General features: G+C 47.8%; 1 protein-coding gene and 1 pseudogene across 2 annotated transcripts; both read right to left on the reverse strand.

Annotated features, from left to right (window-relative positions):
• Positions 1 to 253: 253 nt before the first annotated feature.
• On the reverse strand, positions 254 to 3394 carry LOC149371270 (uncharacterized). Its single transcript, XM_089585101.1, has 2 exons — positions 2029 to 3394; positions 254 to 431 (listed from the first exon to the last, which is right to left on the reverse strand). Exons 1-2 carry the CDS (start codon positions 2387 to 2389, stop codon positions 265 to 267), a joined length of 528 nt encoding a protein of 175 aa, XP_089441227.1. The 5' UTR covers positions 2390 to 3394; the 3' UTR covers positions 254 to 264.
• Positions 3395 to 7612: 4218 nt separating this feature from the next.
• Positions 7613 to 22524, reverse strand: LOC149371271 (uncharacterized; annotated as a pseudogene). The gene is made up of 3 exons (XR_016291935.1): positions 22080 to 22524; positions 9415 to 9766; positions 7613 to 7821 (listed from the first exon to the last, which is right to left on the reverse strand). The product of XR_016291935.1 is annotated as an uncharacterized LOC149371271 (transcript).
• Positions 22525 to 23476: the final 952 nt, after the last annotated feature.

Genomic DNA, 23476 nt, shown 5'->3' on the forward strand with positions numbered 1-23476 from the left:
AATCTTAACCTCGCCAAAACCACATTCTGTAGTATGAAGGGGCCAATAGCTCTATACGTGACTCATTAAACGATTTCAAAGGAAATAACATTCAGCCATTAGCCGATGCACGGATAATGCGATTCGGTTGAATTACAGTGAACGAACCATTTCGTGGTTCCAGCGATGAGAGGGAAGTAAACAACGAAGTTGTATTTGGATATCATGCTCGTATTTTAATCAGGGGCTGTAAATTTAAACTAACAAGCCTGTATGTCGTGGTGGCTAGCGTCCGAGGAGAAATGCGGACGCCTCCGAGTTCCTTGATGCCGACCATAGCTCCAAGCCATGCCCCCTTGTTGCTATGGCGCCTTCAGGCTGGGCCCGGCAGCCACCTGGAACGCGAGGCAGGAGCGGGTCGACGAAGGAGGGGTGATACAGGAGGCGGTAACCTGAGCGGGAGGACAGCACACTTTTAAGAATGCATACAAACCCACGTTTCACTTCCGCAATGAATCAATACTGGGAACCATTTCAGACGTGATAGCCTCTTTTTGAACGCAGTACTTCTTTCTTGAGTTACCAGCCTGATGAATTCCGAGGCTCATATCTCATCGCCTTGCTCAAAACCGGAAGCATACGAATCCGGAAGAATCCTCACTCCTCGTTCTATTCAAACCATCCAAAACATTGTGATAAACTCGCATTAAACAGTTTACTATTCCTTGGTTTAATAGATAGGCACAATTGTGTCAAAACGCGATGCGTTTCTCTTTAAGTGGCCTTTTCTGAAGAAACAACGCCGCGTTCAACTGCTGCAAATGGCTTATGCTGAAACCAAGAAATGGACTCATCAGAAATACTTTGTATATGAGAACTCCGGCCACTCCGGCCGTTTAGGATTTCTCGCACTCCGTGTAAGGCACCCTCAGTCTGCGGCTACGCAGCCCCACCGGTAGGTGGATGGCTGTAGGTTTTCAGAGTTGCGCATACAAAGAGCCAGGAGAGGCCATGACCTCACTTGTAGGGCAGCCGGAAGATAACTACTACACCATAGCGTTTATACAACGCCGTTTCCGGCATTTGTTAAGACGAGCAGGATTTCCTCCGAAACTACGTGACGCTTTTCTTTTGCCGTATGGTACTGGCAGGTGCTCTCCTCCCTTTTCCTTCCTCCATGAATTACCGCGTTCCCTACCCGCACAGCAAAACATTCATTGGAATTATAATTGCAGTCACGAGGACTTTATTACAAACATTGAATTTATAGACCAGACTAATTAATAAATCGCGCTTTAGTTAATTCGCGCAATAAAAAAAAGGGTGCAACTCGTTCAAAGCGCAGTTTCTGCAATAAATAGGCATTCCGAAGAGCACCAAAGGAGCTTTTCACGGCCTCCGTTAGAGCGAAAATTGCTGCAGAAGGTACCCACCATTATGATGGCACGAAGAGGCGTCATCGGCGAAATTCAATCCAAGGCAACCACCGCTCAGAAATTAATCCGGGAGTCTAGAAACGTTTGCAGCGGCTCAAATTCCAGCCGCCCCTGTGCGACGCCGCGAGTCGATGAATTCGCTCGAGTGCGATAACAATCGGCGGAATTCTCTCCTTGGCGCCAGCACTACTCAGGAGCATTCTTGGTGCATCAGGACCACAAGCTTGCGTAGTACCGCTCCTGAAACAAACTCCCGGTGTGTTCGCCGCAATAACTTTGCACGCAACGCAACTTCGCCGGCTCAACCTAATGCACAGTTAACACGTCACATCTGCGTATGATGGGCACAATTGTATCTACTAGTACAAGATATTTTTGGTTAAAATTTCGTAATTCCCTGCCTTCGGTGACGTCACATAGTTTCGGTCACTCGCGAGTTTTGTAACGCCGCCAGCGTTCGGGCGACGCCGGCTTTTCGTGTCGATGAGCCATCTAATGCTACCACAACTCTGACTTCCACGGCAAAGCCGAAGATATCCGCCCAGGTTTCTTTTCTACAAACACATATGCTCACCCAAACAGACAAAGAACGTTAACATAAATTGGAGCTCACACTCAGACGTCGTCGCACGGATGCACGTTGTGGTTGAGCGGGAACCTCTGGTCGTCGTCCAGGGAGAAGCAACCGGGATGCCAGGCGTCCAGGAACCTCCAGAGCAGATGGCGGTAGGAATGGCGAGTGGCACCGACGTCACGGCTAGGGACACGCTGAGTAGGAATGGTTCGTTGCGTAACCAACGGCCAGAGTACGAGGTGTCATCAGTGGTACCGCACTCGCCCCTCCTTGCCGCTAGATCTCGCCGGATCCGCTGCGACCGCCACTCCTTGGAATCCAGCTCCATCCACTTGCGGTCCGCCAGGCGGCTTCTAGGCTGTGGACTAAGCAGGCAGCTCGACAGGAGGATGGACTGCATTCGAGATTAACCGTCGTTCACAGTGCATGCGGGGAAAAATCCGAAGTCCTCGTCGTCTTCTGCACGTGCTCGATCGAATCAGTGATGCACGTGGTATCGTGCGCTGTTTTGAGGATAGAGGAAGAAAATCCCGTGACGGTTATTCAGCTGTACTGCCAGTGTTGTACTCAACGTCTTGGTTTCTGTTTCAGTTTTCTGGATTGTCTTGGGTCTTCTCCATAACTGGCCAATCAGTGTCACTTGATTTGAAGTTGTAAATAAGCCCATTTACGTCCAATAAAGTGTCATTTTTCCCCACCCTTTCTTCCCATCTCTTCCGGGCTCCATCACTGCAACAAGTTTCAAAGGACGGTCGAAAATTAAGACAGGGAGACCCGAAATAGAAACACTTTCTTTTTTTCTTTTTCGGAAACAAAGTGCAGCCGCGGCGGCCAGAAGTCACATTAACGGTAATCCTGTGTAGTTAATTCACCAGAATTCATTTTTAGTTTTAAATTTTCACAGTACGGTAGTTACTGCGAACGAGGAGTGCGCCGCCACGGACAAGACGGTGCCTTATGAGTAGGGCCTGGAACTTTAGGCATTTACCTAAACAGGCCTATAAATGCCTAAACGGGGGATTTTTGCACTTGCCTGCCTTTTTGTCATTTTTTAGAAAATACTACCTATTTAACCATAGTTTATGCCTATAAATGCCTAAATGCGGCATTTCAGTCCTCGGTGCTGTTTTTCAATTTTGAGACATCTGTCTAAGTATGATGAAAGGCGCGTGCCGATGCACTCACAAAAGGCACGGGTCTCGCCGAACGTTTTTCTCGAATAGTACTTAGAACGTAATGTAACGAAGTGTTTTTCTCGAAGTGTAGCAAGAGGCGAGTTTGGAAAGAGACCTGACATACATTGTTGCAAACTACTCTACTCATCTTTGACGAATAGGATCACAAAGTTGGAAAAGGCTGGACACTGAATACATGAATCATAGAAGGTAGTGGCAAAAGTACCAGCAGCACTTCGGGAACTGGCAGGAAAGGGCGCTACTGCCTAGAAACAATTTTCCAAATCAGAGACTTTCTACGCGGAGACGATACTGCCACATCACCTGAAGGCCTGAGCCCTTATCAACTCTCACGTTTTAGGTTCGCGCCACTAACTTCGAAAGAAGCCTTTCAAAGTACTAAGCTATGCTTATAGCGAAACCGAACGAGCTTCAAGTTCGAAAACCTGAGAATGCGCTTTAATTATTGCTTCAGTTGAGGACTACGTACGCTCCATGCTTGACTGGAAAATCTTGTACTTATGAATAAAGAGTATTATTCAAAGCGCCTATTTCTGCTTTACAGCGCCTATTTCAGTATTTTTTAGAGCCTAGATGCCTGCCTATTTCGGGGTTCTTTAGTGCCTAAATTTCCGGGCCCTACTTATGAGTGTCTGAAAAGAAGAAAAAGTCCTTCTCTAAAGGCCTGCCGTGTAAAGAAGTCTGCTAGCAAGAACTCAAGTCATGCACGGCAGCTGAGGTCTCTGTAACAAGGCTGCGCTGTCGGATCCCACCCTTACATTTTTATTTGCGCAGGTCTGGCTTGGGGCTTTCTCTCGTCTGCGCATTTTGTTGTGAGCAGGAATCAATAGACCATTTCTTATTGTTTTGTCGGCGCTTCATCATAATGAGAAGACAGTTTTTAGAGAATCCATTGCAAAATATTTTCTTTTGAAAAAGCTTGGCCTCAGTTTGAGCAGCCCGATCATATTCTCGTTCGGCGCCACCATACTTGGGTACAGCCACACGTCTGATTTTCCCGCCATTCAAAATTTCTCGCCTAAATCTAATCGGCTGCCTTGCTAACATTATTTCTATTTTATTATCATTTTTAATACCCCGACTACACATCCCACAGTGTCCATCTACTGTGTGCGTTATGCATTTCCCGTTTTATTTCTGTGTTTCTTCTTTTTGTTTGTTTCTCTCTTCCCCAGCATTCATTTTATTTTCGTCCATGAAAAAAATTAATCTCAGAATCTCTCTGGGCACCCCAATCCTTGACAGATACCCCTGTGTGGGTGTGAAACTGTTTAAGGATAACAACAAGTCCGCGACTTGTTGTTATCCAAAACCAAGACCAAAACCGAAACTGAGGGCCTGAGGCGCTCAGGAAGTTCGGTGGAAACAAACCTTTCGCTGATTGCGTGTTGCAATGACTACGATGCCAGTTTTGAACTGCCTGCTTTATTGTACACTGCCGTGTACTTTCTTCAGCTGTGTCGCTCTAATAAATAACAACCATCCAATGAGCGATGATTTTTTCTCTTTGCATCATGCGACGAAACAAAGGAAGGAGCATGATGTGTTTCAATAACGCATGCAATTCGAACTGCCTGCCGTAAACAATCCTGATTTATACAATCCGAACTTTAAACACTGCAGCCAACGAGCCAAATACGATCGTGTCCTATGAGACTGCCAAATAGAGCCACCTCCGGGTGATCTAGTTACCGCTCCTTCTTTCTAGCGATGGGAGACCGTGCTGGCTAGCTCTGACCCCAGAACGCAAGTTCTGGCGGTGGAGTGCGCTGACAAAGTCGTCGAGAGCTATGTAGTCTCCACCACTTAACGCGACCTCTTAGTGCCAAGCTCTTTCCGACGAATAAATTCTTTTACAGTCAATCAACGCCTCATCAGCAGTCATTGCGTTTGTACAAAGGTTTCTGCGCACTTCGTGCACTCAGTTTAGATTTTGTTTAGAAGAAAACACCAGATTTCTTCGCGCTGCGGAGCTCCAGCTAATGACTTGTTCGTTTCGAAAATTGATATGTTATCGTCTTGTACATACCTTCCAATTACCCACTGGCGCTAATTTCCACACTGTGTTAATTAAAAAGTTAATCAGGGAATTTTAGAAACCTCCCTATCTATTTAGTATGGTTTTTAGAGTAACTAATGTCCGCAGTGGGTGGCAGCACGAGCCTGAAAAGAGTGTTGCTGTTTCGGACTGCCTAGCTTTAGGAATTCTTGAAAGCGTTAACTCAAACAACCCATATGTCGTCGGCCCGAACAACAGTAAGGTCGACACAGGTTTTAGGTAGGAGGTAAAAAAAAAACGGTAAATAATATTCTTTCTCCTTAAAGCTACTCCCGGTGATCATGCCAGTCAGCGTCTCCGCCAACAGCATGCTTGCCAATTCTGCAAACAACCTCCCTCAAGAAACGCTGCGTTTATAGAGCTGTTGTGTTGCGCTATCCTTTCAAGATGGTGGTGGCAGTGGTGGCGTTAAGGGCAATTCCAATAATTCCCATGCCTGAAACTCTCGCAATTGTCTTAAACAAAGCCGACACCAAGCACTACCCCGCGTGCGTCGCACAGAATGGGCAAAATAAAACTCCAACCACTAGCCCAGAAATGGCATGGCCTCGAATTATTTCTAAGCAGCCTAGCTGTCGCACTGCCCTTAGTTTGTGGACCTTCTAGGAAACTATACGTGAGCAGCGTCGTCCAGTGGCACATTCCATCTCTTCAAGGCGTACAGAATTCGTCCCGCTATCATGTGATTAACACGGGCACTCCGGGGGAAGTGTTCCAGGTCACCCACAGCCGCACAGCTTCAGCGCATAGGCGACCCAGCACAACTCGTTTTGTACAGCCACGCTGCAGTGTAGGCATAGTTTGTGCGCAGACGGTGCAAGACAGCGGTGCCAGACAAGAGGCGACGTCTTCTTTCCCGTGTTCGAAGAGCGCCTCACACAGTTGGGCACTTGGCTCGCAGTGTACGGTGACGCCATCTAGTGTTCCCTGGGATGCCGTGACTCCAGGAGTATGGTGCACGTTGAAGAGCGAGGCTGTCTAAGCGATAGTCTTGCTGTTGAAATAATAAACATACACTCGCCAGACGGTATTCCGTCAAACTCCGGAATATATAGCCTTGCTGTGGCCTAAAGACAGCGAGATCATCTTGGCTCGCTTCCGCTGAGCGAGGGAACTGTGATCACCGTGCATGATTTGGACGGTTTCCACCTTACTCCAATCGTCAACGGGGCCCCTGATGGTGTGGGTAATGCTGGGCAAACTAAGATTTTATTCCCATCGCTAACACCCGATTTCTTGCCTGAAATTTAGGGTGGTGGTGCTCAAAAACACAGCTCCGGAGAAGATCCCTCGCCTAGACGGAAAGTATTCGCGCGATAGCGTAAAGGCTCCGTTCTCCAGAAAATCCGATGCCGGCGTTGTCGGCGTCAGCATGGCTCTGGCAGGTGGCAGGCCAGGTATACCTATGAATGTAAAGTTGACTCTGACCTTCCGCATATATGGGAACTAACCGATTACGCTACCGCGTCATACACTTAAGGCGGAGCTGAAGTGTCCCCTACCATTTTTCAGTGTTTTCAGTGTTGAAGCTGCCTGCAATACACCTGTTTTTACAGCTCAAATCAAACCCCCAAGGCAGCTGATAGGCACATGCCTTATCATTTACACTAAGCTGCCTAACTGTTCTCCCATACTATTATGTAGAAGCTTCATGACCAGTGGGAAAGTAAATAAAAGCCAATTCCTACGCTTTTTCTGGCGAATAACAGAACTTCTCTGCCCCACAAGCACAAGTATACCATTATATTTAGCTGAAACTCTGCCCATGTATATTTTTGTATGTTCTGTACAGTGCCAACCTACGCCTGTCTTTCTATAGCTCCCCTCTCCCCCCCCCCCTCCCTGTCCTCTCCCTTTTATTTCCGTTAGCCGCAGCTCAAGTGCTTCAGGCTTCACATGCAGATGTGGGGACTAGCAACATCTATTCCTTCCGTTTATATTTTATCATCTATAAAACCACTAACAAGAGTAATCCATAAAAACGCCCACGCCACCAAAAGCAATCTGCAAGGCAGCCCTAACTACTCTTCATTAATTCATTAAAATACCCACAGTATCACAAATTGCTTTACAGTGGGGAGGAGTAACGCAAAATACATGAAAACAGTCGACAAAGTGATGTACAGTGATGGAGATGGCAAAGTGATCCCGCTAAATCTTAACCTCGCCAAAACCACATTCTGTAGTATGAAGGGGCCAATAGGTGACTCATTAAACGATTTCAAAGGAAATAACATTCAGCCATTAGCCGATGAGCGGATAATGCGATTCGGTTGAATTACAGTGAACGAACCATTTCGTGGCTCCAGCGATGAGAGGGAAGTAAACAACGAAGTTGTATTTGGATATCACGCTCGTATTTTAATCAGGGGCTGTAAATTTAAAATAACAAGCCTGTATGTCGTGGTGGCTAGCGTCCGAGGAGAAATGCGGACGCCTCCGAGTTCCTTGATGCCGACCACAGCTCCAAGCCATGCCCCCTGGTTGCTATGGCGCCTTCAGGCTGGGCCCGGCAGCCACCTGGAACGCGAGGCAGGAGCGGGTCGACGAAGGAGGGGTGATACAGGAGGCGGTAACCTGAGCGGGAGGACAGCACACTTTTAAGAATGCATACAAACCCACGTTTCACTTCCGCAATGAATCAATACTGGGAACCATTTCAGACGTGATAGCCTCTTTTTGAACGCAGTACTTCTTTCTTGAGTTACCAGCCTGATGAATTCCGAGGCTCATATCTCATCGCCTTGCTCAAAACCGGAAGCATACAATTCCGGAAGAATCCTCACTCCTCGTTCTATTCAAAGCGTCCAAAACATTGTGATAAACTCGCATTAAACAGTTTACTATTCCTTGGTTTAATCGATAGGCACGATTGTGTCAAAACGCAATGTGTCTCTCTAAGTGGCCTTTTCTGAAGAAATAACGCCGCGTTCAACTGCTGCAAATGGCTTATGCTGATACCAAGAAATGGACTCATCAAAAATACTTTGTATATGAGAACTCCGGCTGTTTCGGGTTTCTCGCACTCCGTGTAAGGCACCCTCAGCCTGCGGCTACGTTGACAGCATTGTCACAGCCCCACCGGTAGGTGGATGGCGGTAGGTTTTCCAAGTTGCGCATACAAAGAGCCAGGAGAGGCCATGACGTCACTTGTAGTGAAGCCGGAAGTGAACTACACCATAGCGTTTATACAACGCCGTTTCCGGCATTCGTTGAGACGAGCAGGATTTCCTCCGAAACTACGTGACGCTTTTCTTTTGCCGCATGGCACTGGTAGGTGCTCTCCTGCCTTTTCCTTCCTTCATGAATTACCGCGTTCCCTACCCGCACCGCAAAACATTCACTGAGATTATAATTGCAGTCACGAGGACTTTATTACAAACATTGAATTTATAGACCAGACTAATTAATAAATTGCGCTTTAGTTAATTCGCGCAATAAAAAAAAGGTGCAACTCGTTCAAGGTGCAGTTTCTCCATAAATAGGCATTCCGAAGAGCACCAAAGGAGCTTTTCACGGCCTCCGTTAGACCGAAAATTGCTGCAGAAGGTGCCCACCATTATGGTGGCACGAAGAGGCATAATCGGCGAAATTCAATCCAAGGCAACCACCGCTCAGAAATTAATCCGGGAGTCTAGAAACGTTTGCATTGGCTCAAATTCCAGCCGCCCCTGTGCGACGCCAATCGATGAATTCGCTCGAGTGCGATAACTATGGGTGAAATTCTCTCCTTGGCGCCAGCACTACTCAGGAGCATTCTCGGTGCCTCAGGACCACAAGCTTGCGTAGTACCGGTCCTGAAACAAACTCCCGGTGTGTTCGCCGCAATAACTTTGCACGCAACGTAACTTCGCCGGCTCAACCTAATGCACAGTTAACACGTCACATCTGCGTATGATGGGCACAATTGTAACTACTAGTACAAGATATTTTTGGTTAAAATTTCGTAATTCCCCGCCTTCGGTGACGTCACATAGTTTCGGTCACTCGCGAGTTTTGTAACGCCGCCAGCGTTCGGGCGACGCCGGCTTTTCGTGTCGATGAGCCATCTAATGCCACCACCGCTCTGACTTCCACGGCAAAGCCGAAGATATCCGCCCAGGTTTCTTTTCTACAAACACATATGCTCACCCAATCAGTGAAAGGACGTTAACAGAAATTGGAGCTCACACTCAGACGTCGTCGCACGGATGCACGTTGTGGTTGAGCGGGAACCTCTGGTCGTCGTCCAGGGAGAAGCAGCCGGCATTCCAGGCGTCCAGGAACCTCCAGAGATATGGCGGCAGGAATGGCGAGTGGCACCGACGTCACGGCTAGGGACACGCTGAGTAGGAATGGTTCGTTGCAACCAACGGCCAGAGTACGAGGTGTCATCAGCGGTACCGCACTCGCCCCTCCTTGCCGCTAGGTCTCGCCGGATCCGCTGCGACCGCCACTCCTTGGAATCCAGCTCCATCCACTTGCGGTCCGCCAGGCGGCTTCTAGGCTGTGGACTAAGCAGGCAGCTCGACAGGAGGATGGACTGCATTCGAGATTAACCGTCGTTCACAGTGCATGCGGGGAAAAATCCGAAGTCCTCGTCGGCTTCTGCACGTGCTCGATCGAATCAGTGATGCACGTGGTATCGTGCGCTGTTTTGAGGATAGAGGAAGAAAATTCCCTTGACGGTTATTCAGCTGTACTGCCAGTGTTGTACTCAACGTCTTGGTTTCTGTTTCAGTTTTCTGGATTGTCTTGGGTCTTCTCCATAACTGGCCAATCAGTGTCACTTGATTTGAAGTTGTAAATAAGCCCATTTACGTCCAATAAAGTGTCATTTTTCCCCACCCTTTCTTCCCATCTCTCCCGGGCTCCATCACTGCAACAAGTTTCAAAGGACGGTCGAAAATTATTAAGACAGGGAGACCCGAAATAGAAACACTTTTTTTTTTCCTTTTTCGGAAAAAAAGTGCAGTTGCGGCGGCCAGAAGTCACATTAACGGTAATCCTGTGTAGTTAATTCACCAGAATTCATTTTTAGTTTTAAATTTTCACAGTATGGTAGTTACTGCGAACGAGGAGTGCGCCGCCACGGACAAGACGGTGCCTTATGAGTAGGGCCCGGAACTTTAGGCATTTACCTAAACAGGCCTATAAATGCCTAAAAGGGGATTTTTGCACTTGCCTGCCTTTTTGTCATTTTTTTGAAAATACTACCTATTTAACCATAGTTTATGCCTATAAATGCCTAAATGCGGCATTTCAGTCCTCGGTGCTGTTTTTCAATTTTGAGACATCTGTCTAAGTATGATGAAAGGCGCGTGCCGATGCACTCACAAAAGGCACGGGTCTCGCCGAACGTTTTTCTCGAATAGTACTTAGAACGTAATGTAACGAAGTGTTTTTCTCGAAGTGTAGCAAGAGGCGAGTTTGGAAAGAGACCTGACATACATTGTTGCAAACTACTCTACTCATCTTTGACGAAAAGGATCACAAAGTTGGAAAAGGCTGGACTCTGAATACATGAATCATAGAAGATAGTGGCAAAAGTACCAGCAGCACTTCGGGAACTGGCAGAAAAGGGCGCTACTGCTTCTACGAAGATGCAACAATTGGTAAAAAAAAATAGATGCCTAGAAACAATTTTCCAAATCAGAGACTTTCTACGCGGAGACGATACTGCCACATCACCTGAAGGCCTGAGCCCTTATCAACTCTCACGTTTTAGGTTCGCGCCACTAACTTCGAAAGAAGCCTTTCAAAGTACTAAGCTATGCTTATAGCGAAACCGAACGAGCTTCAAGTTCGAAAACCTGAGAATGCGCTTTAATTATTGCTTCAGTTGAGGACTACGTACGCTCCATGCTTGACTGGAAAATCTTGTACTTATTAATAAAGAGTATTATTCAAAGCGCCTATTTCTGCTTTACAGCGCCTATTTCAGTATTTTTTAGAGCCTAGATGCCTGCCTATTTCGGGGTTCTTTAGTGCCTAAATTTCCGGGCCCTACTTATGAGTGTCTGAAAAGAAGAAAAAGTCCTTCTCTAAAGGCCTGCCGTGTAAATAAGTCTGCTAGCAAGAAATCAAGTCATTCACGGCAGCTGAGGTCTCTGTAACAAGGCTGCGCTGTCGGATCCCACCCTTACATTTTTATTTGCGCAGGTCTGGCTTGGGGCTTTCTCTCGTCTGCGCATTTTGTGGTGAGCAGGAATCAATAGACCATTTCTTATTGTTTTGTCGCCGCTTCATCACAATGAGAAGGCAGTTTTTAGAGAATCCATTGCAAAATATTTTCTTTTGAAAAAGCTTGGCCTCAGTTTGAGCAGCCCGATCATACTCTCGTTCGGCGCCACCATACTTGGGTACTGCCACACGTCTGATTTTCCCGCCAATCAAAATTTCTCGCCTGAATCTAATCGGCCGCCTTGCTAACATTATTATTTCTATTTTATTATCATTATTTTTAATGCCCCGGCTACACATCCCACAGTGTCCATCTCCTGTGTGCGTTATGAATTTTCCGTTTTATTTCTGTGTTTCTTCTTTTTGTTTGTTTCTCTCTTCCCCAACATTCATTTTATTTTCGTCCATGAAAAAAATTCATCTCAAAATCTCGTTTTGAACTGCCTGCTTTATTGTACACTGCCGTGTACTTTCTTCAGCTGTGTCGCTCTAATAAATAACAGCCATCCAATGAGCGATGATTTTTTCTCTTTACATCATGCGACGAAACAAAGGAAGGAGCATGATGTGTTTCAATAACGCATGCAATTCGAAATGGCTGCCGTAAACAATCCTGATTTATACAATCCGAACTGTAAACACTGCGGCCAACGAGTCAAACACGATCATGTGCTATGAGATTGCCAAATAGAGCCACCTCCGGGTGATCTAGTTACCGCTCCTTCTATCTAGCGATGGGAAACCGTGCTGGCTAGCTCTCACCCCAGAACGCAAGTTCTGGCGGTGGAGTGCGCTGACAAAGTCGTCGAGGGCTATGTACGCTCGGCCACTTAACGCGACCTCTTACCAAGCTCTTTCCGACGAATAAATTGTTTTGCAGTCAATCAACGCCTCTTCAGCAGTCATTGCGTTTGCACAAAGGTTTCTGCGCACTTCATGCGCTCAGCAAAAGCGGAGGCCCGGGACAACAAAAACAACAACAGAAGAAGAGTGGAGTGAAGGTGAGCTGGGGAGCAGGCCCTCCCAAATCACTCTTTCCGCACTCGGGTCAGAAAAATCAGACAAATAATGACAAGAAACTAGCTGAGGAGAACAGGGCACTAAAACAAGAGCTCGAACTTTGTCGCGAGGAAACGCGGCAACTTAAAAAAAGAATAGATGATCTCATAAGGGAGATGCAGCTCCAGAGGCAGGGTTCGCCTCCGCGGATAATGAGTCCGCCTCCGCGAACGCCGGGCCCGCCCTTGGAGCAGCATACACAACAACCACAGAGCTTAGAAAGCAAATTAGAGAACTTTATGAGTATGATGCAAAATCAAATGACGCAACTGCAAACGCAGATGCAAAACCAAATGACACACATGCAACAGAAAGTAGCGCTGCAAGATCAGAACTTCCGAACATGCGTCAAAAGCCAAAACACACAAAAAACCACAAATGACGCCAGAGACAGGCTTTTTAATGAAAGAAGATTCGGAGCAGAAAACCAAAGTGGAAAAAGTAGTGACGCAATATGGCAGGACACAACCAACTAGACATATGGCAGTGGAACTGCAGGGGATACCGGCGCAAGCAGGGACTCCTCCAGCAGTTCATTAACACTAGACACGCAACACCAGACATGATCATGTTACAGGAGACTAACATAACACCCACCCTGAGGGGCTATACATGCCAGGAAAGCGGACGCACCGCCACCCTCATCAGCAACAAGCTGGTCACCATAGCACACAAGGAGATTGAGGGCACACAGATAGAACATGTAATAACAGAGATTATACCCAAAAAGAAACACAAGGCCAAAAGCACTTTCATAGTTAACCTTTACAGCCCCCCCCAGACAAAGGGATGGCGATTTTAGCAAGCTTTTTTCGGAGGCGAATAAGCTAGCCAAGACGAACACCTTAATAATCGCGTGTGACTTTAACGCAAGGAGCTCGAGCTGGGGATACCAAAAAACTGAGAAAAAGGGGCAGCAGATATGCGTAGCGGCGGAAAACATAGACTGCGACCTCCTAACGGATGAAAACCAACCAACTAGGCGAGGTAACAGTGTGAGTCCAGATACTTGCCCTGACCTCACCTTTATTAAGGGAGCAAAGCAGGCCGAGTGGGAAAATCTGCTGGAAGACCTTGGCAGTGACCACTACATTCTAAGAACGACAATCGAAGCAGACAACGTAAAGAAGAAGATCGGAACGGCCCACCTTACCAACTGGGACGCCTTCCGCAAGCACAGCGAACGGCTAAAAGGGGAAATCACTTCCATAGAGCAGTGGAGCCAACAGCTGAAACAAATACAAGAACTCTATACAAAGGAAATAGATAGAACAGAACAAGCACCGGAGGTGGACAGGCGGCTACTCGGGCTATGGGAGGCAAGACGCGGGCTCACCAAACGCTGGAAAAAACAAAAGCTAAACAGAAAACTCAAAAAGAAGATTGCGGAAATCACGATGAAGGCAGAGGAGTATGCGACGCAACTGGCCAGGCAGGGATGGCAGCAGTTCAGCAGCTCACTGAACGGCACGCTCAGCACGGCCAAGACGTGGCGCATACTCAAGGCCCTCATGGACCCAACCAAGACAAAAGCAGAAAGTGGCAAGGCAATTCAGAAATTGGCCTACCAGTACGAAGGATCGGACGAAGAACTGCTAGAAGCAGTCCGCATCAAATGTTACGGCAAGGACAACCCCCAGGGCTACAACGGGGAGTACCAAGGAGCAGAAAATCCCGCAATGGACAGGCCGATCACAAGAAAGGAAGTCCAGGCGGCGATAAGCGCGACAACAAGAAATACAGCAGCCGGCGCATACAAGATCAAGAACGCCTTGATCCGCAACCTCAGCGACGAGGCGATCGACCAGCTCACGGCGCACCTCAACATGCTGTGGGCAGAGGGAGTGGTGCCGAAGGAATGGAAGCACGCTGTCGTGGTTATGATACCCAAACCCGGCAAGAAGCTTCAGATTGAGAACCTGAGACCCATTTCCCTCACGTCGTGCCTTGGCAAATTGTACGAAAGAATCGTCACCAGGCGAATTCAACAATACCTGGAGGACGAAGAACAGTACCCGCACAGCATGTTCGGCTTCCGGGTGAACCTGTCGACTCAAGACGTCCTGCTGCAGATCAAGGAAGAGATCATAGACACGGCACCTAGAACTGGCGAAAACATTATCATGGCCCTGGACATCAAAGGGGCCTTCGACAATGTTAGCCACGAGGCCATTATGGAAGGCCTAAACAACGCCAACTGCGGAAGAAGAACCCACGACTACGTAAGATCCTTCCTGTCAGAACGCACAGCGACTGTGGGATTGGGAGACCTGCGAAGCGACACCTTTACCACCCCACGTAAGGGCACGCCGCAAGGATCCGTAATCTCACCAGTGCTTTTCAACCTTGCAATGATCGGACTGGCCAGAAGACTCAGCAAGATCGATGGCATCCAGCACGCGATGTACGCCGACGACATTACGGTCTGGGTGAATCGAGGCTCGCTAGGACAAAAGGAAGAGAGACTGCAAGAAGCAGCAACGTGTGTAGAAGAGTACGTGAGGGAAAGGGGCCTAGTATGCTCCACGGAAAAGTCGGAACTTCTTAGGGTAGGGTCCAACCCTACCAAGGAGGAACTGACAGTAAAGTTAGAAGGCCAAAATATACCAGAAAGGGATATGATACGCATCCTGGGCATGTGGATCCAAGGAAGCAGGAGATGTACCTACACAATTAGCCTACTCAAGAAGTCAACAGAACAAATAAGCCGCATGATAAAGAGGGTATCACAGAACAGAAGCGGGATGAAAGAAAGCGACACGATCAAGCTCGTCAGAAGCCTGATAGTCAGCAGAGTCACGTACTCGCTGCCATACCACCGCATGAGCAAGAAAGACAAAGAACAGACGGAGGCGCTGCTAAGAATGGCGTACAAGACGGCACTCCACCTGCCAAGAAACACATCAAATGAAAAGCTGCTACAAATGGGCCTAAACAACACATTCGAAGAACTAACGGAAGCCCAGCTAAGTGCGCAAATAGCCAGGCTCCAGCAGACAGCCACCGGCCGCAAGCTCCTAAAGAGATTAGGGCACAATGTAGAAGGGATCGTAGATAGAACAGCTAGCATTCCAGACGAGGTCCGCCAGACACTGGACATCAGCCCTCTGCCGAGAAACATGGATCCCAACCTCCATGCCGCTAGAAGGCAGGCCAGGGCAGACTATGTGAAGCGGAACCTAGCCACAATGGAAAACACAGTATACACAGACGCGGCCCTCTATCCATGGGACCACAGGACCAGAAAGTTCCGAGTCGCGGCAGCAGTGGTAGATTACATGGGGGAACCAATTAGCAGCGCGACATTAAGAAACTGTACGGTAACGGAGGGGGAGGAAGCTGCCGTAGCTCTAGCGGCGGCCGAAGGTTACCGTAGGTACAAGTCTTTGATAATCCTGACAGACTCCAAAGCAGCATGCAGGAACTACATACAGGGCAAAATAAGCAAGGAAGCGCTGAAGATCCTCCTCGAAGCAAAGCTTCCAAATAAGACCTTAAGACACAGGATTTTCTGGATACCGGCACACACCGGGATAGAGGGTAACTCGAGGGTAGACAGCCTAGTTCGCGAGATCACGAGCCGAGCAGGGCAGTCGGAAACCCTGGAGGACCCCATGACGGTGGAACCAACGTATGCAGAAATATTAAACTATCACAGAGGGCGGAGATTCAAATACCCACCACCGCACACATCATTAACACAGCACAAGGCGGTCTGCTGGCGGAGACTGCAAGCAGGGACTTTCCACAATTTATACATACTACATAAGATGTTCCCTACACAATACAGGGACACATGTCCGTGGTGCGGAGCAACCCCCACGCTATATCACATCACATGGGAATGCGAACGTAACAGAACATTTCACAAGCTAAATGACCCGAATGCGGAACAATGGGAGGGCCTGCTGACCAGCAGCGAGCTCACGGCCCAAAGGGCACTGGTGCAGCACGCCTGCGAAGCAGCAAGACTCAGCGGTGCCCTGGAATAGGGGCGCCGACCTTGTGAAGAGGCCGAAGACATGAAGACATCGGCCCACCGCTAAAACCTGATTTTTGGAGCATTAAATGTTTTTCACACACACACATTAGATTTTGTTTAGAAGAAAACGCCATATTTCCTCGCGCCGCGGAGCTCCAGCTAATGACTTGTTCGTTTCGAAAATCGATATGGTATCGTCTTGTCCATACCTTCCAACCACCCACTGGCGCTAGCTTCCACACTGTGTTAATTAAAAAGTTAATCAGGGAATTTTAGAAACCTCGCTATCTCATTAGTATGGTTTTAGAGTAACTAATGTCCGCAGTGGGTGACAGTTCGAGCCTCAATAGACTGTTTCTATTTCGAACTGCCTAGCTTTAGGAATTCTTGAAAGTGTTAACTTAAACACCCCATATGTCGTCGGCACAAACAACGGTAAGGTCGACACAGGCTTAGGAAGGAGGTAAAGAAAAACAGTAAATCCTAATAATATTCTTTCTCCTTAACACTACTTCCGGTGATCATGCCCTATCATTTCACGATGGTGGTGGTAGTGGCGGCGTTAAGGGCAATTTAAATAATTGCCATGCTGAAACTCTCGCAACTGCCTTAAACAAAGCCGACACCAAGCACTACCCCGCGTGCGTCGCACAGAATGGGCAAAATAAAACCCCAACCACCGGCTCAGAAATGGCATGGCCTCGAAGAATTTCTAAGCAGCCTAGCTGTCGCACTGCCCTTAGTTCGTGGACCTTCTAGGAAACTATACGCGAGCAGCGTCGTCCAGTGGCACATTCCATCACTTCGAGGGGCACAGAATTCGTCCCGCTATCATGTGATTAACACGGGCACTCCGGGGGAAGTGTTCCAGGTCACCCACAGCCGCACAGCTTCAGCGCATAGGCGACCCAGCACAACTCGTTTTGTGCAGCCACGCTGCAGTGTAGGCATAGTTTGTGCGCAGACGGTGCAAGACAGCGGTGCCAAACAAGAGGCGACGTCTTCTTTCCCGCGTTCGAAGAGCGCCTCACACAGTTGGGCACTTGGCTCGCAGTGTACGGTGACGCCATCTAGTGTTCCCTGGGATGCCGTGACTCCAGGAGTATGGTGCACGTTGAAGAGCGAGGCTCTCTAAGCGATAGTCTTGCTGTGGATATAACAAACATACACTCGCCAGACGGTATTCCGTCAAACTCCGGAATATATAGCCTTGCTGTGGCCTAAAGACAGCGAGCTCATCTTGGCTCGCTCCCGCTGAGCGAGGGAACTGTGATCACCGTGCGTGATTTGGACGGTTTCCGCCTTACTCCAATCGACGACGCGGCCCCTGATGGTGTGGGTAACGTTGGGTAAACTAAGATTATATTCCCATCGCTAACACCCGATTTCTTGCCTGAAACTTAGGGTGGTGGTGCTCAAAAACACAGCTGCGGAGAATATTCCTCGCCTAAACGGAAAGTATTAGCGCGATAGCGTAAAGGCTCCGTTCTCCAGAAAATCCGATGCCGGCGTTGTCGGCGTCAGCATGGCTCTGGCAGGTGGCAGGCCAGGTTTACCTATGAATGTAAAGTTGACTCTGACCTTCCGCATATATGGGAACTAACCGATTACGCTACCGCGTCATACACTTAAGGCGGAGCTGAAGTGTCCCCTACCATTTTTCAGTGTGTTTTCAGTGTTGAAGCTGCCTGTAATACACCTGTTTTTACAGCTCAAATCAAACCCCCATGGCAGCTGATAGGCACATGCCTTATCATTTACACTAAGCTGCCTAACTGTTCTCCCATAGTATTATGTAGAAGGTTCATGACCAGTGCGAAAGTAAATAAAAGCCAATTCCTACGCTTTTTCTGCCGAATAACAGAACTTCACCTGTCTCACAAGCACAAGTATCCCATCATATTTAGCTGAAACTCTGCCCATGTATATTTTTGTATGTTCTGTACAGTGCCAACATACGCCTGTCTTTTCTATAGCTCCCCTCTTTCACCCTCCCTGTCCTCTCCCTTTTATTTCCGTTAGCCGCAGCTCAAGTGCTTCAGGCTTCACATGCAGATGTGGGGATTAGCAACATCTATTCCTTCCGTTTATATTTTATCATCTATAAAACCACTAACAACAGTAATCCATAAAAACGACCACGCCACCAAAAGCAATCTGCAATTAAGGCAGCCCTAACCACTCTTCATTAATTCATTCAAATACCCACAGTGTCACAAATTGCTTTACAGTGGGGGGGGGAGTAGCGCAAAATACATGAAAACAGTCGACAAAGTGATGTACAGTCATGGAGATGGCAAAGTGATCCCGCTAAATCTTAACCTCGCCAAAACCATATTCTGTAGTATGAAGGGGCCAATAGCTCTATACGTGACTCATTAAACGCTTTCAAAGGAAATAACAATCAGCCATTAGCCGATGCGCGGATAATGCGATTTGGTTGAATTACAGTGAACGAACCATTTCGTGGCTCCAGCGATGAGAAGGAAGTAAATAACGCAAGTTGTATTTGGATATCACGCTCGTATTTTAATCAGGGAGTGCAAATTTAATATAGAAAGCCTATATATCATGATGGCTAGCGTCGGAGGAGAAATGCGGACGCCTCCGAGTTCCTTGATGCCGACCATAGCTCCAAGCCATGCCCCCTGGTTGCTATGGCGCCTTCAGGCTGGGCCCGGCAGCCACCTGGAACGCGAGGCAGGAGCGGGTCGACGAAGGCGGGGCGATGCTGGCGGCGGTAGCCTGAGCACGTGGACAGCACGCTTTGAGGTTACATACAAACCCACGTTTCACTTGAGCAGTGAATCAATACTGGGAGATATTTCAAACGTTATAACCTCTTTTTGAATGCAATAAAATTTTCTTGAGCTACCCGCTTATGAAATTCCGAAGCTCACACCTCCGCATAATGGTCTGAACCGGAAAGATATGGTTCCGGAAGAATCCTCACTCTCCGTTCCACTCAAACCAACCACTACTTCATAATAAACTTGTGTTAATGTAGGCATATTCTGCCGACTCTAATTATATCCAAATTTGTAATGTAAAAATAATATTCGGCTATTGAGTTTTTTTTCTGTGGTTTGTTCGAACTGCCTTTAATTCCAGTTCAATAACGGTATTTTTCTTCAATTCCTACGAGTTTCATAGTGTTTGTTTTTAACAGTTTACTGGTTGGTTTATTGGTTTATTGGAGTTTAACGTCCCGAAGCAACTCAGGCTATGAGGGAAGCCGTAGTGAAGGGCTCCGGAGATTTCGACCACGTGGGGTTCTTTAAAGTGCACTGACATCGCACAGCACACGGGCCTCTGGAACTTCGCCTCCATCGAAATTCAGCCGCCGCGACCGGGATCGCACCCGCGCATTTCGGGTCAGCAGCCGAGCGCCGTAAGCACTGAGTTATCGCGGCGGAGCATTTAACAGTTTACTATTTCTAGATTTAATAAATTTTCATGATTGCGTGAAATCGCAGTGGATACCAGCTTAATGGGCCTGTTCTCAAGCAAATAACGCCGCGTTCGACTGCCGCAAATGGTTGATACTGAAACCAAGAAATGGGCTCGTCAGAAATACTTTGTATATGAGAACGCCGCCCGTATCGTGTTTCTCGCCCTTCGTGTGTGGCACCCTCAGCCTGCGCCTACGTTGACAGCATTCTCACAGCCCCACTGGTAGGTGGATGGCTGTAGGTTTTCAGAGTTGCGCATACAAAGAGCCAGGAGAGGCCATGACCTCACTTGTAGGGCAGCCGGAAGATAACTACTAGACCATAGCGTTTATACAACGCCGTTTCCGGCATTTGTTAAGACGAGCAGAATTTCCTCCGAAACTACGTGACGCTTTTCTTTTGCCGTATGGTACTGGCAGGTCCTCTCCTGTCTTTTCCTTCCTCCATGAATTACCGCGTTCCCTATCCGCACAGCAAAACATTCATTGGAATTATAATTGCAGTCACGAGGACTTTATTACAAACATTGAATTTATAGACCAGACTAATTAATAAATCGTGCTTTAGTTAATTCAAGCAATAAAAAAAAAAGGTGCAACTCGTTCAAAGCGCAGTTTCTGCATAAATAGGCATTCCGAATACCAACAGATGAGCTTTTCACGGCCTCCGGAAGAGCGAAAATTGCTGCAGAAGGTGCCCACCATTATGGTGACACGAAGAGGCGTCATCAGCTAAAAGCAATCTCAACGCAGCCCACGCTCATGTTAATCCGGGACTCTGGAAACTTTTCCAATAGCTCAAATGCCAACCGCCCCTGCGCGACGCCAGTCGGTGAATTTGGTCCAGTGCGATAACAATCGGCGAAATTTTATCCCTTGCGTCAGCACTTGTCAGAGCATTCTTGCTTCCTCAGGACCACAAGCTTGTACGCCCAGTACTGCCCCTGAAAGAAACTTCTGGAGTGTTCGCCGCAATAAATTTTTACGCCACGCAACTTCATTAGCTCAACGGAATGCATAGTTAACAAGTCACATCTGCGTATGGCGCGCACAATTGTAGTGCTAGTAGAGGCTATTACTGGTTATAAATTGGTTTTTGAGGGAAGGAAACGGTGCAGTATCTGTCTCACATATCTCGGTGGACACCTGAACTGCGCTGTAAGGAAGAGGAGGAAGGTGGGAGTGAAAGAAGAGAGAGAGAAAGAGGTGCTGTAGTGGAGGTCTCCGGAATAATTTCAACCACCTGGGGATCTTTAACGCGCACTGACATCGCACTGCACACGGGCGCCTTTTAAAGGCGAAAGCCTTTAATGCCTCATCGTTGTCGACAGAGTGCTGTCAGCAGAAGCTTGTCAGCAGAGGTGCCAATCTTTTGACGGGTGTCCACCGAGATATGTGAAGCAGTTACTGCTCAATTTCCTTTCCTCAAATCCAATTTTCATTTTCTTCATTACGGCCCCCTCTTTCTCTTCTTTCACTCCCACTTCCTCCCTTCCTTTACGGTGCGGTCCAGGTGTCCACCGAGATGACAATTACTGCGCCATTATCTTTCCTCAAAAGCGTTGCGTTCAAAGGGCAAGGCATCGCGCCGAACGGGTGGTGGCGTTCCGTGGACTACCTGGCAACGCTACAACACGCTGCTTAATTAATTAGCAGTTCGTTAGTATTTTGTCATTAATCAGTAATTAATTAGTTATTTGTCACTATTTAGTATTAGTCATTAGTCATGTGCGACGTCATACAGTGCTGACGTCACCAGTGCCACAGTGTCAGTCAAAATGGTGCGGAAAACGCTTTCGCCTCTACGCACTTTAGACGAAGTGCCCCTGAATTTTTCGCATTTTGCCTCCATCGAAACGCGGCCGCCGCGGTAGGGTTCGCACCTGGGTACTCCGGCTCGGTAGACGAGCGCCCAAACCACCGATTAACATTTAGTATTCTCCCGCCTTTGATGACACCTTATCGTTTCGACCAATCCCGAGATTTGTAACGTCGCCACTATTTGGCCAACGCCGGCTTTTTGTGTCGATGAGTCATCTAATGTTTTCACAACAATAAGCGACGACGCTATCGCCTCTCTGACCTCCAAGGCGAAGCTGAAGATATCCGCCCAGGTTTTTTACTGCTAACACATATGCTCACCCAATCAGTTAAAGAACGTTAACAGAAATTGAAGCTCACACTCAGACGTCGTCGGAAGGATGCACGCTGTGGTTGAGCGGGAACATCTGGTCGTCGTCCAGGGAGAAGCAGCCGCGATGCCAGGCGTCCAGGAACCTCCAGAGCAGATGGCGGCAGGAATGGCAAGGGGCACCGACGCCATGGCCAGGTAGTACACGCTGAGTAGGAATGGCGCGTAGCGCAACCAACGGCCAGAGTACGAGGTGTCATCAGTGGTCCCGCGTTCGTCCCTCCTTGCCGCTAGGTCTTGCCGGGTCCGCTGCGACCGCCACTCCTCAGAGTCCAGCTCCATCCACTTGCGGTCCACCTGGCGTCTTCTAGGCTGTGGACTAAGCAGGGAGCCAGACAGGAGGATGGACTGCATTAGAGGTTAGCTGTCGTTCACAGTGCATGCGTGGAAAAATCCGCTCAGCGCCCTTAAATCCTCGTCGTCTTCTGCACGTGCTCGATCGAACCAGCGATGCACGTGGTAACGTGCGCTGTTTGCGGGGTCAGTGGAAGAAAATTCTTATGACGGTTATTCAGCTGTGCTGCCAGTGTTGTATTGTAGGTCTTGGTTTCTGTTTCAGTTTATTGAACTGTCGTGGGTATTCTTCACAATTGGCTACTCAGTATCACTTGATTTAAAGTCGTAAATAACCGTGTCCACGTCCCATAAAGGGTCGTTCTTCCCCCGCCGCACGACGAGTGAGCCTCTTAATCTTTCACTTGGGTTTGTCCCGGGCCACACCAGTGCAACAAAGTTTTAGAGGGCAGTCAATAATTATTAAGGCAGAGAGACCTGAAATAGAAGTACTTTTTTTTTTCTTTTACAGAAACAAAATGCCAGCCACGGCTGCCGGAAGTTACTATTAATGGCCATCCTGTGTAATTAATTCACTAAAACTGATTTTTAGTTTTAAATTTGCACAATATGGTAGTTATTACCAACGGAGAATGCGTAGCCAAGTGCAAGACAATGGCTTATGAGAGTTTCAAGAGAAGAAAAAATCCTTCTCTAAAGCCCTGCAGTGTGGCAGTGTAAAGAAGTCCACTATTTCTTTAAGACCAAAACCGAAACTGAGGGCCTGAGGCACTCGGGAAGTTTGGTGGAAACGTAACTTTCGCTGATTACTGTTGCAAAGACTACGGCACTACAGTACCAATTTCGAACTGTCTGCTTTTCGTATAGTGCCGTGTATTTTCGTAAGCTCTGTCGCTCTAGTAAATAACAACCACACAATGAGCGAGTTTTTCTTTCTTTGGATCATGCGACGAAGCGAAGGAAGGAGCATGATGTGTTACAATCACTCATGCATTTCAAACTAGTTGCCCGAAACAATGCAACATGCCGCCAGCGGCTGTTGCTTTTGCAGAGAGCTTTCTGCGCACTTCATGCGCTCAGTTTAGATTTTGTT

Source organism: Amblyomma mixtum, chromosome 1 (genome assembly GCF_055824585.1).
Source record: "Amblyomma mixtum isolate Tamu chromosome 1, ASM5582458v1, whole genome shotgun sequence".
Taxonomy (NCBI): Eukaryota; Metazoa; Arthropoda; class Arachnida; order Ixodida; family Ixodidae; genus Amblyomma; species Amblyomma mixtum.

Bases quoted from the DNA above. Each gene is read 5' to 3' on its own strand.
- LOC149371270 (XM_089585101.1), bottom strand. From the start codon at position 2,389: ATGCAGTCCATCCTCCTGTCGAGCTGCCTGCTTAGTCCACAGCCTAGA. The intron at 432-2,028 runs GTGAGCTCCAAT...CCTCCCGCTCAG, and splicing joins CCGTGCGACGACGTCTGAGT to GTTACCGCCTCCTGTATCAC.